Raw genomic sequence first — 13,520 nt, 5'->3', positions numbered from 1 at the left:
CAGTGCCCTCCTCTTTGAAGCTAGGTCAGGGTGTCTTAGAACGCGCCGCTACAAAAAGAAATTTAAAGAAGAAGATGACACATGTGCTATGTGGGGTAAATCTGTAGAAACAATAGAACACCTCATATTAAAATGTGATGGTATCCATCCCGATGTCGATGCAGGCGCAGTCAATCTTCCTGAGGCCCTATGTTTTAGAGATAACAATTGTCATGTAAATAAATCTGTGGTGGAAATTAGCAAACAGCGATTGGAAGATTGCTGGCTCAAAAGTAGAGAGAGGACATAAGGTTAAAAGTGTAGGAGGACGTATTTAAAAGAAAATGGCGAATTATATTAGCAACATACAGCACCGTTAAACAAAAATAAAGGAAAAAACTGAGCATGGTGACAAATGCCATCACCCCATTTCAAAGGGGACGGTCCTACCTTCCATCCATGCATCCATCCATCCATGAAACGGGATGCCAATATCCATCCATTAATCCATCCATCCATCCATCCATAAAACGGGATGTCAATATCCATCCATCCATCCATCCATCCATCCATCCATCCATCCATCCATCCATCCATCCATCCATCCATCCGTCCGTCCGTCCGTCCGTCCGTCCGTCCGTCCGTCCGTCCGTCCGTCCATCCATCCATCCATCGATCCATCCATCCATCCATCCATCCATCCATCCATCCATCCATCCATCCATCCATCCATCCATCCATCCATCCATCCATCCATCCGTCCGTCCGTCCGTCCGTCCGTCCGTCCGTCCGTCCGTCCGTCCGTCCGTCCGTCCGTCCGTCCGTCCGTCCGTCCGTCCGTCCGTCCGTCCGTCCATTCATCCATCCATCCATCCATCCATCCATCCATCCATCCATCCATCCATCCATCCATCCATCCATCCATCCATCCATCCATCCATCCATCCATCCATCCGTCTACACACAGGTGAGAACGCGCCTGTGTGCTAAGAGACACCTCGACATTTTCCCCGAAAGAGAAGGATACTGCTAACACTGAAAAAGAATTACCAGTGCGCCGAATTCTACCCACTTCTATCTCTCTCCTCTCTTTCACTGCCCTCTCTCCCTATCACCATATGCTTTCTTTTGAAGGAAGTCGTTTTTCCCTATCTATTGCCAGCCGTTAATTTATTGCTTTCGATTCGGGGATACAGAATAGAAAATGAACGAATGGCGGAAGCCGCAAACGAGCTCGACACTCACAAAAGGACGCATATACACTCCACAACTCATGGCGCTGGCGTGTCGGTGACGGCTAGATTTTCTTCGAAGTCGCTAGCAGAGTAGACATGTTGGCGCTACGTGGCCCATAGCGCAAGCAAAACGGGCACCGCACTGTTTTTTTTTAATTTTATTTGCACTGAACTTCTTTCTTAAAGTAATAAAGTCGCGAACTTCCGAGTACGCGTCGGAAAGATGACTGGCATGCCGAGAAATATTTCTCAAAATTCTACAATCGCGTATGGTGTGCAACCACCGTCGTACAGAAAGATGGCCTTGCGTGCCATTGTGCGCAGGGTTCTTGAGTTATTGGGCTATTTTGTCTTGACTGCCATGAAGTACCGCAGCTATGAAGAAAGCTGACAAGTGAGGCTAAGCGTTTTCGAGTGCAAGCTGCAGATACAAAAAAAATTATGCGTTAAAAGCTTTTCGCTAAACACTTGACTTCTAGTGAGGCGTCGGTGCGGTTACGGAGCTCACACATTCGTGCCTGGAAGCGCCAGTCGTTGCCCGTATTTATGTTTGAAAACAAAAACCAACGCACATGAACGACGGAAGGAGAAGGGTAGGCACTGCAAGCCCTATCTACGTGTCTATGAGCGGCGGGCAAAAATAGAGTAGAGCGTAGACGTACGGATAAGCCTTTTGTGTGCACAGTGCGTGACAGGTCACCGCTCGTGGAATGCGTGTGTGTGGCGTGTTCAATAAGCAGTTCTTCCTTGCGATTAAGTGTACATCGGCCAAACTGAGTGATGACTGAACGTTCGGATCATGAAGCATAATAACTTCTCTTCCGACACCGTTCGTTCAGGCATTGCTGAACGCTGTGCAAGGTGTAAAAGCGACAATAAGAAGATATGCAAAACACTGCTCAAAAAGACTAAGGTTCGTTACCGGCATCAGGATCAGCGCACAAGAGAAATGATGCAATCGTTTTTATAGAAAAGAATATAGTTGCATTAGCAAAGGGCTGATCTTGTTATATGAAAAACAGATAGCCATTTTTATAGTTACTGATGTGTCACTTTTGGAGGTAGCGATGTCAGGGAGGCTATGTTGGTTTTGTGTTTTATTTCTTCTTTCTTTTTAATTACATTTCTGCAGCGCCATGAAGGCATAATTGCAGGGAGAATTGTTTGTTTTAGCAGCATGTGCTTGTCATGCCCTGTATGCCTTGCGTGCCTTTCATTCATGCGGCGATTTCCTTTGTAAGTATATATATATGCTTAAGAGAGGTGGACACATTTACAGAAACATTTATTTGTCAACGTTTCGACCGCGGGCGGTCGAAACGTTGACAACAAATAAATGTGTCTTGCCCGGTTCTCTTAAGCATTTCCCCTGCGGAAGCCAACGCAACCTATTTTCGCAGCCGTCTATATATATATATATATATATATATATATATATATATATATATATATATATATATATATATATACGGATGGAGAACGCCAAGCCAAGAGTGTTGAAGCGACTGGGAGTCTTCAATCGACAGATGCTTCAACGAGGCGTCGGCGTGGCTGCGGCGCCACGAATGCAGGTGGCGGCGTCAACGAGGGACCCCCCCCCCCCCCTCCCCTCCTCTTGTTTACGGGGTGAAATGGTCATCCGCTTCCTGGGAACATTTCTCGGGACCATGGTTCTCATTTAGTTCACGGCGCCGGACCCACCTGGGACGCAAAGACCTCGTTTTCCCCTAAGTGTCGGCGGAGACGGCGGCCAGCGCGGTGCTGCAAGTGAGTCACGGCAGACGCGGCTGTGTTTGATTAAGGCGAACAAGGACGACGGAATGCTCGTGCTTCGGAAAAGACCTCGTCTTCCCCTTAGCGTCTTCCCCTAAGTGGAACCATCTCGCAAGTGCAGCGGCGGCCTTTCATTCCCACGGAGCGCTGTGCAGTGCAGGTGACTGACCTTCGACGCCGATTAGGCCTCCATTCTGGCTTTTCATCACTGCTGCAGGGACAGCACGGACCTTAACTTGCCAGAAGTGGCGGGAGTGAGTTGTTGGGGACGTCCTGGTAGGCGAATCCTAAAAGCTGGACACGTGATCGACATTACAGTGATTCGACGCATTTTAAATGAACTGAATTTCCCAACTAGGGACCTGGGGACAGCGGACCCTATTTAAGGAGCACTTCGGCATGTGCTCGACCAGCTCCCGATTCACCCGTTTGAGGTCTGTAAAAATGTAAATAAACCCTTTTCAGTCTCTCCTCCTCCTTCTAGAGGCCCATCTCGTCTCTTCGTCACTCCGTAGAAGTGGACTCCCGATCCGGAACCCGTGGACCTCGGCCTGGCGAGAGACGGCCCAGGCGAACCAGAGGCCCACATATGAAAACTGGTGGCAGCGGTGGGATTGAAGCGCCACATCTAATATATATATATATATATATATATATATATATATATATATATATATATAAGAAAAGAGTTGAAGTACAACAACGGTTTCGAACGGTGGACCGTTCTACATCTTACCCTGATGAAGAACGGTCCACCGTTCGAAACCGCTGGTGAATAAAAGTTTCTTCAAGTGTACTTCAACTCTTTTCTTATAATACCAGCAGTCGAGGAAGTTTTTCATCGTAGCATACATATAGCATATATATATATATATATATATATATATATATATATATATATATATATATCAATAAAGCTCACTCGCAACACTAAAGCACGGCGCTTGAAGTATCAACCCTTCTTTTTGTGTCGTCCGTGTGCTCTCGTTTTTGTTTTCAAGATGAACTACATCACACTAGCCAGAATCGCCACGTATTTCGGCCTTGGGCTAACTAATGTGTTCACATTTCTCTAACTTATAACTGCAACAATCTCGAATTAGTGCAGGTCCACGTCAAAGGGTTGACCGGGTACGTCCGTCTCGATGAAGATGGTTTAAGGACCGACTTTGCCCTGAACGTCATCGAGCTAAAGACAACTGGCTTCGAGAAAGTGAGTGTCATCTCATTTATCCATCTTATTTTTTCTCTCTTAATGTGATACGATCCTAAACACAAAATGCTTTTTTGAGGACCGGGTATACCATTCATTGTTTTTATTTTGTGAGTGCCGATTTGTACATATTTCCGTGCAGTCCATTTCTGTATCACAAGGTTTCGCCTCGGATTGAGCAGTGTGCTCTCTATAGTCTCTTCAGCACTCGAAATCACAGGATGTGTGAATGACGACAAAACTGTCTTCCTGACACATGTGAACTCTGACCTCCATGGATAGCGTTTTCGCTATTATGGCGAAATGCGAACAACAAGAAACTAAAGAACTACTACAGTGCAGCTCAAAGAAAGTTCGCACACTTGACGGAATTCTTACGTGTCACAAGTGTGATAAATATGCAGCTATTTTTTCAGTTCAATGGGAAGCTAATGAACCCTTAATATGCGCCTTTTTTGCCATTGTTGGTCTTTTTGGGATGCAGCTCCTAAGCTATCCACGAAGCTGACAGCGCCTCGCCGCATACCAAGATTAATATTTCACTGAAACACTGCAGAAGCAGCTCTTCCTTTCGGCGCAGTAGTTTCTTTCGAAATTGTCACGGAAGAAGGCAGGTCGGACAAAAGTGTTGTTTATGCACTACGTTTCTTGCTCACTGCAGTAGCACGAACATTTCAAGCTATTAAAAACGCATACCTCTCGCCGCTGACCCGAAAGACCCGGGTTCGATCCCAGCCGCGGCGGTCGAAGTTCAGTGAAAGAGAAATTGTAGAGGTCCGTGTACTGTGTCATTTCAGTACACGTTAAAGAGCCCTGGGTGGTCGAAATTTCCGGAGCCTTTCACTACGGCGTCCCTCATAGCCGCAGCCACTTTGGGAAATTGAAACCCCATAAATGAAATAAAAACGCATAGCGTTAAAACTGAAATAGGTTGATCTTTGTAATGAGATAACACTTGTTTTGCTGCCATAAGTAGAGCGGCTACAGCGATCGCGCAGACAGTGAAAAAAATGGTCAATGGCCGCGAAAGCTTGGGGCCCGCGCTTTATCTGTATATTCGTTATAACAAAGCAAAAAACTTGTACCTAGCCTGAAGCTTTTTACGCGCTTTCTGGAACGAGCACACGGAATAATTCCCTGACGTGAACGGAACTGCCAACATGGGAGTAGTTCAATAAAACATACCCCTCGGCTGGTTCCTGACTCAGCATTCTTTGCTGTCGTGTCTTTCTTTCACCCTGTGATCTTCCTTATAGCGCTACCCTCACTTTCAAAGAATTTATGTAGTTCAGAAAGCAGCCAGACAGATATGAGAAAGCTTTCTATGCGAACCGTTATTAGGGCGAACTTCGTCCCACGAAAGATAATGGTGTAGCAGTGGAGACTACACTGCATGCAGGAGCTCGTTATCTGCAGAAAAGTTATCCAGTGTCAGTGCAGAGAGATGCTCAAGCGTTACACAGGACCTTACAAAATTACATATGAGTATCGGCAACAAAAGAAGGGATCATTGAATTACGCCTTGGTGACTGCAATCTCGATTGAAGAAACTCTTTGTATTCAGGACAACGGTCATGAGATAAGTCGGTTGACGCAGTGAAACAGAAAAACATCACCAGAATATTGTGCCCATTGCATAAGTAAACATCGAAGCTTAAAAAAACAACCATGTAACAGTTTGCGAAACAATTATTTTTCTTTATTTGGCAATATAACCAGCGTTCTCACTGTATGCAGTACGAGGGATAAACCTTCGCTGCAGGACCTCGTCCAAAAAGATTTTATTTCTCTTCTGTTGCATTCCGCTAGCGTGGAGCTCACCTGAACAATGTTTCACAACGCACGCACAGAGGGCGAGGTGGAGCGAAGCTGCGCAGCAGCTTTCAAATTCTATGGAAAAAATAAAAAATACGACAGCGAAAGCTGCTTGAGCACGAGAAAGAAAAACGGTTTAACGTCTTTGGCACACATCTTTAGAGTGTTCTTGCTTTCCTTTTCGTTTTTCGTGTTATGTGGAAAAGGAAGGTGAACTGCAGCTTATACGCAGAGCGGATTTCGACCCCGCGCGTAAGATTCCTTTCTCGCATGCCGACGCTACAGGAAAGGTTGACAGGCACGTCGGTATGAGTTTCCAGTTATCTACAAGCTGCATGCCAGTGTCGTGCTGTCGCTGCTTTTACCGTTTGAAGAATTCGTATTAGTATAGTAGAAGCAAGCGGCACAATATGTCTCAATTGATTTCTTCTTATCGCTTTGCCGTTCACTCAAGTATAATCTACACGAGCAGCTTATAGTTCCCTTCAGACGTTTTCTGGGAGCATTCGATTCTCTTTATTTTTTGCTGTATTTATCGAAGTATGCTAGGAGATACATAAAATTTCTTTGCGAAAACAGCGTTAAGGAAAAACTGGAGAACTCAACTATAACTGAGCCTGGTAGAAGCCAGCAAAAAGGGCGGTACAACAGATTGCAGTCTGTGGTAAACAGCGTGAGTACCAAATGGGAGAGAGAAGAACATAAAACATAAATATTGCTACTATTCAACCGTGTTTTTGTCAAGAAAATCTCCGCGAAAATCTTACCCTCCCGCCCACTGTGAATTTCTTCCCCCGCGCTACCCTCCTGTGGCCGCCTTATTACTAAGCCCAACCTGAAAGTTCCAGCTTCTATTGATAGCGATAACCACATTGTATCCCAAACTCGATTCAAAAGAGGGTTCCGCAGCATTTTTTTAACGCGCCACAGGTCACCTGTAGGCTTCCAAGTCATCATTGATCTGCGTATTTTTTGCGCAACCCCAGAAGGCATGAAACGCGCTGGTGAACAACCTGCAAAATCTCCGAAAACGTTCCTACACAAGGACGCCGTCTAAATTCTCTGCTTTGTTTTTTTTTAGTGCTTACTTAGTACTTTCATAGTGGCAGCTGCCGGCGGCGCGGCGCGCCGGCGAAACCGAGTGGGGGAGGTGTGGAGATGGGGAGAGAGTGAATCCACGTCCAGGGACGAAGATGAAGGAACGCCCAGCGAAACGCAGCGGCGAAAGACTGACTTTGCAATTCGACTGAGCGAGTTCCATTCGGCCAGCTGTAGCTATCGCGCCACTCCAGGTTTAACCAGAGGTGAACCACAGCCATCTTCGGAGTGCAAAGAGGCCTCCCGGAAAAACGAATGCATCTAACCTGCTACTGTGCAGTCGGGAAGGGAAGGAGTCGAAGAGGGTCGAGATGGTTCGGGTTTGCTTCTGGAGATTTAATGTCTCAAAGCGACTCATGCTATGAGGGACTCCGTAGGAAGGACTCCGGAAATTTCGATCACCTGGGATTCTTTAACGTGCACTGACATCGCACAGTGCACGCGAGTCTAGAATTTCGCCTCCATCAAAATTCGACCTCTCACCCGGGATCGAACCCACGTCATTCGGGACAACAGCCGAGCACCATAGCCACTGAACCACCGCGGCGGCGGGGTCGTGATGAGTGGGAATGTGGTGAGAAGAGCTGTAAGAATATTTACAGGCACATTTGATGGCATCACAACCGCTAGTCGAGGCCCATGTCGCTCAAGAAGCATGAAAACACCGGCATTGCCTAGACCGCTTTCATACTCTGCGGCCAAGCATGAATGCATGCATGAAGGCTGAGGAAAAAGGCGCGAAGTTCGCTGCTCACATGACACAAAGAGGTTTCTGTTATCCTGTATTTACGCGCCCTTGCGCACAGGCCTAAACTGGTTGCCTTCTGGCGTGCAGTACGCCTCGTGTTTGCAGCCAGAAACAAACTGAACTGACTTTGAGCGGCTGTAGGCTAACGCTTGAAATCCGAGGACATAGGCAGAACTCTTTGTTTGCTGCAGAGCTCTTTGATATTTCAAGTTGTGGAGCTTCCTACAGGAAGAAAGGAAAGGATCAAGGAAGGAATTACCATTTATTGAGAGGCAGGATAAGGGTTGTTGGACAAAAGCAGATAGAGGCTTCAGTCGAAGACCCCAGTAGGTCTGGCCTAAACTGTAGAAATGCGATAAGCGCCTGGCTTCCAGGGTGGCGCTGGTCCGCGACACTTCCCACTGCTCCCTAGCCGGTGGTTCCAGGTTCTGTTTGTTGGTGCATGACCATGTGATATGAAGAAAGGTAGGAGTGGTGCCACACCATAGGGATGCATTTACACAGTAGACTTTTGGTTGGGGAGGGGGGTGTAGATGGCGGAGGTTGGAAACAATGAGGCTCGGGACTCGGCGGAGCGTGTAGGCGTCTGGCGATGATAGGTTTGTGTGAGGAGGAAGTAGACGAGTCGATTGAGTCTTAAGGTCGGAAGATGCGTATAGTAGTGGGTCGAAAGAAGTGCAAGTGTCGGCTGTTAGTCCCCGCTTGGCTGGTGTAATCGCGAGATAGAGTGTAAAGCATGACATTGCCTTCTAGACCTTCAAGATCGCGGGCTTATGCGATACAATGATCTTGCTGCAGTGCGGCGCCCAAAGTGGGGAGGGAAAGTTTGAGGATAAAGCTCTCCCCTTTTCTTTCTTGCTGTCGCTACCCTCTTTACTTCCCTTTGCTATCATCTCCCTTTCCCTTTCACCTCGGCCGGCTGCAGCTCGGGTGCTCAAGATACTAGATAGCAATTGCCGCAGGCGGTAAAGTTCTTTTGTTTTACTTTTTTCTTTTTTAAATAAACCACTACTACTACTGCTCGGTCATTGGTGAAGGCCCGACACGCAGCGAGCAAATTGGGAGCTGAGCATTTGTTTGTGTTTTGTTTTGACGGTGAGAGCATTGGTGACAGCCCCCACCGCAGCTGGATCAGGGGGCCTCAGAGGATGCAGCAAGATAGGAGGAGAAGGAGCGATCGACCGCCATGGGAGCGTATTTCGAGTGGAGAGGGTAGGAGTAGTGACCGGCGCCGGCACCTGCGGCTGAGAAAGCTGCATAGCTTTCCTTTGTAGCCGTATGGCTGAGCTGGGGTGAATGCCAATGAGTAATTACTCCCTTATTACAACTCTACTCCACCTTAGGGGATTGCTCTAAACATTTAACCAGAGTAGATTTCTGCATGAAATACTTTTAAGTGCCCACGTGTCACTGTCTACCGTGGGTTACAAATGGTTCTAGCGCATTCTTTAAATGGGTCTTGTTCAGGCTCCATGTCACAGCACACCACTCCGCCTGCGGTGTCGACGACCTCGTTGAAGCGCAGAACGCTTCACAGGCACATACGCTCACAAGGGAAAAACACAGGCTTCTAGTAAACCACTACTCGAGAGACCACGAGAGCGCACTTCCTGGGCCACGCCCTTGCCGCCGCACTCACAGTTTTCGTATGGACGCTAGCATTTAATCGCTCGAGAGGCATGACTCGGCCGCGATGGCGAGATGGAATCGTTGTATGGCAGTTTTTTTTTATAGTGCTGCCACCAGCAGTCCGATCTTCCTCCTGATAGCAGAGCCTTTAAGCTTCCGTCACGACTTTCTCTACAGGCGCTATTGTTGATTAGCGTGCGTCAATCTGGAAACGGTTTGGAAGAAAAGTTTCGGAAAGTTCGCTTCATGCTCTCTTTCTGCTTCGCCGCGACTTCTGAACGATGCCTGTCTGAGCTTGCCGTGAAGGGGATCTAAAAGCAAGTCATGTTTAATTCCAGCAGGCGTTTTGTATACTGTACTCATTCGAGTGCCAGGATGGCCATAGTTGCTGCCCCGGCAACTAATCCTGGTCGTGCCAATCTTACCCCTCAAATATCAGAATCCAAAGCGTATACTTCACCATTTCTGCATAGTAAATAACAGCGGGACTTTTCTTTATATTAGTCGGATAGTGTGCGGTGTCGTGGGTGATATCCCGCGACGCACGAATGCCTTGCGAGTGAAGCAGCCCCTCTCTGTTCCAGGTGGGCACTTGGACACGCCGGACGGGTATTCGCTTCGCGCGGGGCTACGTCCAGCAGAAGCAAGAGGAGCTCTCTGATGTCATACAGAACCGCACCTTCCGCGTCTCTACTATTGTGGTGAGTAAGCGAAAGATTGTAGCTTTGCGAATGTCTGGTGTCAGCTTAAAGATCTGTCTATTGCAGTTGACACTTGGCTCGAAGTTCTGGCCATCAGGATGTTGCCTGTGAAGACGAGCGAAACACTCGCCGCAGTTTATATTGCTGTAGCTTCCCGCATCTGCAGAGCATAAAAAAATTGGATTCCTAGATGCTGCCCTGCAATCGAACAGTGTAGAATGACATGATGGGCTTATGTCTCAGCTAGAATGAAATGATGGGCTTATGTGTCAGCCCTACTGGACTTTTGCGCGCTTGCATTTCACGTTGCGCCATTTTTTTATTCCTACAAAGTTCCCATAACTCACACATCCTACTTAGGGCTTTTGCATGAAGTAGAAATAAAGAATAATGTTGTACGACTCGAACGACATAGGGAACTCAACTTGCCGCTTTTTCACCCACCTGTTCTCATAGCAAAACTAAAAAATCGTTCTGATCGACTGTCGGCCGTTTTGTGCCATACTCGCAAAGGTACCGAGAAAATTCCAGAGCTTAAATAAAAATCGCGCTTAGCTCATTTCTTATTCCTGTGGTTTTCTTCTAAATGCAACAGTTTCGACTCAATTATTTTAACCGTCCCTCAGTGGCAATTTTCTTACAGCACAGCGTATAAATAATTGGAAAGCGAGATTTCATTCGAAGTTGTGTTCCTTCGTAATTCGCCTTCAAAGTGATCGCCCCGCTGACTCGCTGTAACGCTTCGCAACCTGCGCGCTTAACCCATATTTAATTTTCATACCCACATTATTAAATGCGAAACTCCTGCTTTCTCGAGAATGCATTTTTATTTTGCGTCTCTCATAGCCTTAGTCGCTTTGGGACGTTAAACGCAAATAAAAGCAAACAATTTTATTTTGCTCCATTTGCTGTATTCTGGCGCACATTTTACCGGTAGCGAGAACGCCGACTCCGTACCAACGGCGGTTCTCCTCGTCGTACGCTGATAAACAACTTAAGGCCGCATTTCTTTCTCACCGGCGCGTCAAGCAGAATTGTGCGAGCAGCGTCTACGGCACACGTCTAAGTCGAGAGGCCTCGAAAGAGGCCGATGCGCCCCGACTGCATCTGACTTGCCTGCATCTGTGTCGGCTTACCTCAGCCGCTATGTATAGAGAACGCAGTTCGCCGATGATTTCACCGTTCCAGAATCGTCCCTGAGGAGCAGATGATGACGCTTGCGGCAAATTTTTTTTATCATCTACTTTTTTTTTGCAGCCACAGTCGAGAGCAACCAGAAATAGTACGTCTGGTGTTTATCTCCGAGTCTGCGCAAATAGCGACTTAGTTTTCCCAGGGGGTCCTCTCTCGTACTTCGCTCCCTTGGGTAAACAATGGCGTAGGCACCGTGAACCTATCTGGTGCGTTGAGATATTGGATCTTTCCTAGTAAATGCTGCTTCTTCGAGCGAGCAATGCGACAACTCCGGCCAGCTTAAGGCTTACATTTTCGTCTTAGTTGCAATATAGACATTGCTTTGAATAGGCGGTGCTGAAAATATGAAGGCTGCTCAACATTCAGTCGCAGTTATCATTTTACTTTCTATTGGTCATGGGGTTTTTTTGCTGCCCCGGCAACAAAATAAAACGAATCGCTCTGATACCACTGGCTCTGGTTTGGGCCATTGCATTTATTTTTCCTTCATCTATGGAAAGGATGCAGTGAAGCGCGTACAGTGTAAGCTACAAGCTGATGACCTTTTGTTTCAAGATTTTTATATTACTAGCGTTTTGTTTTTGCAAGAGAGTATGGCTGAAGAGAAAAACACACTCTCTCAATCTACTCTGTCGCAGACCCGTTGTGTTCACTGCAAGAAAGAGCAAAACAGTGTTTTCTTTCCATAAACCTTTTCTGTGCGCTTACAAGAAAACAAACTCAGAATTGATTCGCCTCTGTTGGAGGAGACCTTTCGCGAGTCGATAACAACGCGGTTCTCGCAATCGTGTTTTGACAGTGCACTGGTCCATCAGTTTCAAATATTAAAAAAAAGCCTCGTCTTATAACAACTGCATGCTGTTTTAATGGCATGTAACGCCGGGCTTTTATCGATGGGGCACGCCGAGGAGGCTTGCTCTCTCGCTTTTCTGCCATTGGAAGCGGTTTATGCAGCTATTCTAGCTAGCCGCATTGTCCGGAGTTGGTGGTTTCTGCTGTTGGACCGTGATTGAACTGTCGACGTTTCCTGGCCGCGAAACAACCGAGGCGGTAGCCGCACCCTGTATTACTATGCTCCCACAGCCTACGTACTCACCTGACTTAGCTCCGCTCAGTCTCCACCGTGAAATATTCAAGAAGACTTATTACTACGGTAGGTGCAGGGCCTACACATTTGGAGTTTCACTTCGATCGCCTTAACGCAAAACTGCAGGTTCATAGCAGGCTCATGGCGCACATGAATCTTGAGGTGGGATAAAGGACAATCATTTGGCACCAAATACGAAACTATCGCATTCCGTGCAGATAAAAGATGGATAGAAAGAACTGCGAAAAAATATACAAATATAAAACGCGCGTCAGTGCTTACGTCCGCGTCGAAGTGGCGCGGACATGAGCGAAAAGTTCACCGATAGAAATTATACTCACGCACCTAAATATCTCCAATGTTAAACCCATATGTGAAAATATATGCATATACCTTTTGGTCACTTAAGCTTGCAAAAAAATTGGCCGCTTGAGGAAATAAACAAACCTGTTTGGTTGAGATTCAGAGACACTACAACGAGAGACCCGCCAAGCCTTCACTGAAGTGCTGCGGCCACCAGCTGCTGAGAAATTAAACAAAAAGCAAACTGCGAAAAACATAAACCGTCGCTGAAATATTGATTAGCATTTCGTGCACTTTCAAATTGCTATATCCATGAAACATTTCTATCCCACCCCACGGACTCAAGCCCATTTTAGTAGCCGAAGCGTTTAAATTTCAACCCTGTCATGTATTCTAGAACGCGCACTGATTCGCCCAGCTTTCGAATAAACGACGTGAAAACTCCAGCTCTGCTTTTCTTTTAAAAAAGTGTATAGAAAAATTCCCAACCACGATTTACGACAGGAATAACAGCAATGCGTGCGATACAGTAAAGAGAAAAGAGATGGAGAACGCGTTGTTTCTCGTGCTGCAGTATTTTGCTCTGCGGAGGCAGCCATATATAATCGATATCCGCCCGCGTAGAGAGGGTAGAATGCAATATTGTGAGAAAAATTCCAGTGACTCCAAGGGAAGGCGAGGCGCGTGCCTGTCTCGGCATGCCGCCGGGTCGCGGGGACGCGAGTTGATGCGAAGGAAGGGTGGG

The 13,520-nt window shown here is 46.9% G+C and overlaps 1 protein-coding gene across 1 annotated transcript in view; it reads left to right on the top strand.

Moving 5' to 3' along the window:
- Window positions 1-13,520, top strand: part of LOC144099388 (glutamate receptor ionotropic, kainate 2-like) — a 298,135-nt gene that overhangs the window by 179,870 nt on the left and 104,745 nt on the right. The window contains exons 8-9 of the mRNA XM_077632637.1: window positions 4,096-4,200; window positions 10,075-10,191. Of these exons, the coding sequence (XP_077488763.1) occupies window positions 4,096-4,200; window positions 10,075-10,191 (222 nt within the window). The remainder of the gene's footprint in view (window positions 1-4,095; window positions 4,201-10,074; window positions 10,192-13,520) is intronic.

This window comes from Amblyomma americanum, chromosome 7 (assembly GCF_052857255.1).
Source record: "Amblyomma americanum isolate KBUSLIRL-KWMA chromosome 7, ASM5285725v1, whole genome shotgun sequence".
Classification (NCBI taxonomy): Eukaryota; Metazoa; Arthropoda; class Arachnida; order Ixodida; family Ixodidae; genus Amblyomma; species Amblyomma americanum.
The sequence above is the reverse complement of the archived record's forward strand: the minus strand, read 5'-3'. Positions and strand labels throughout refer to the sequence as shown.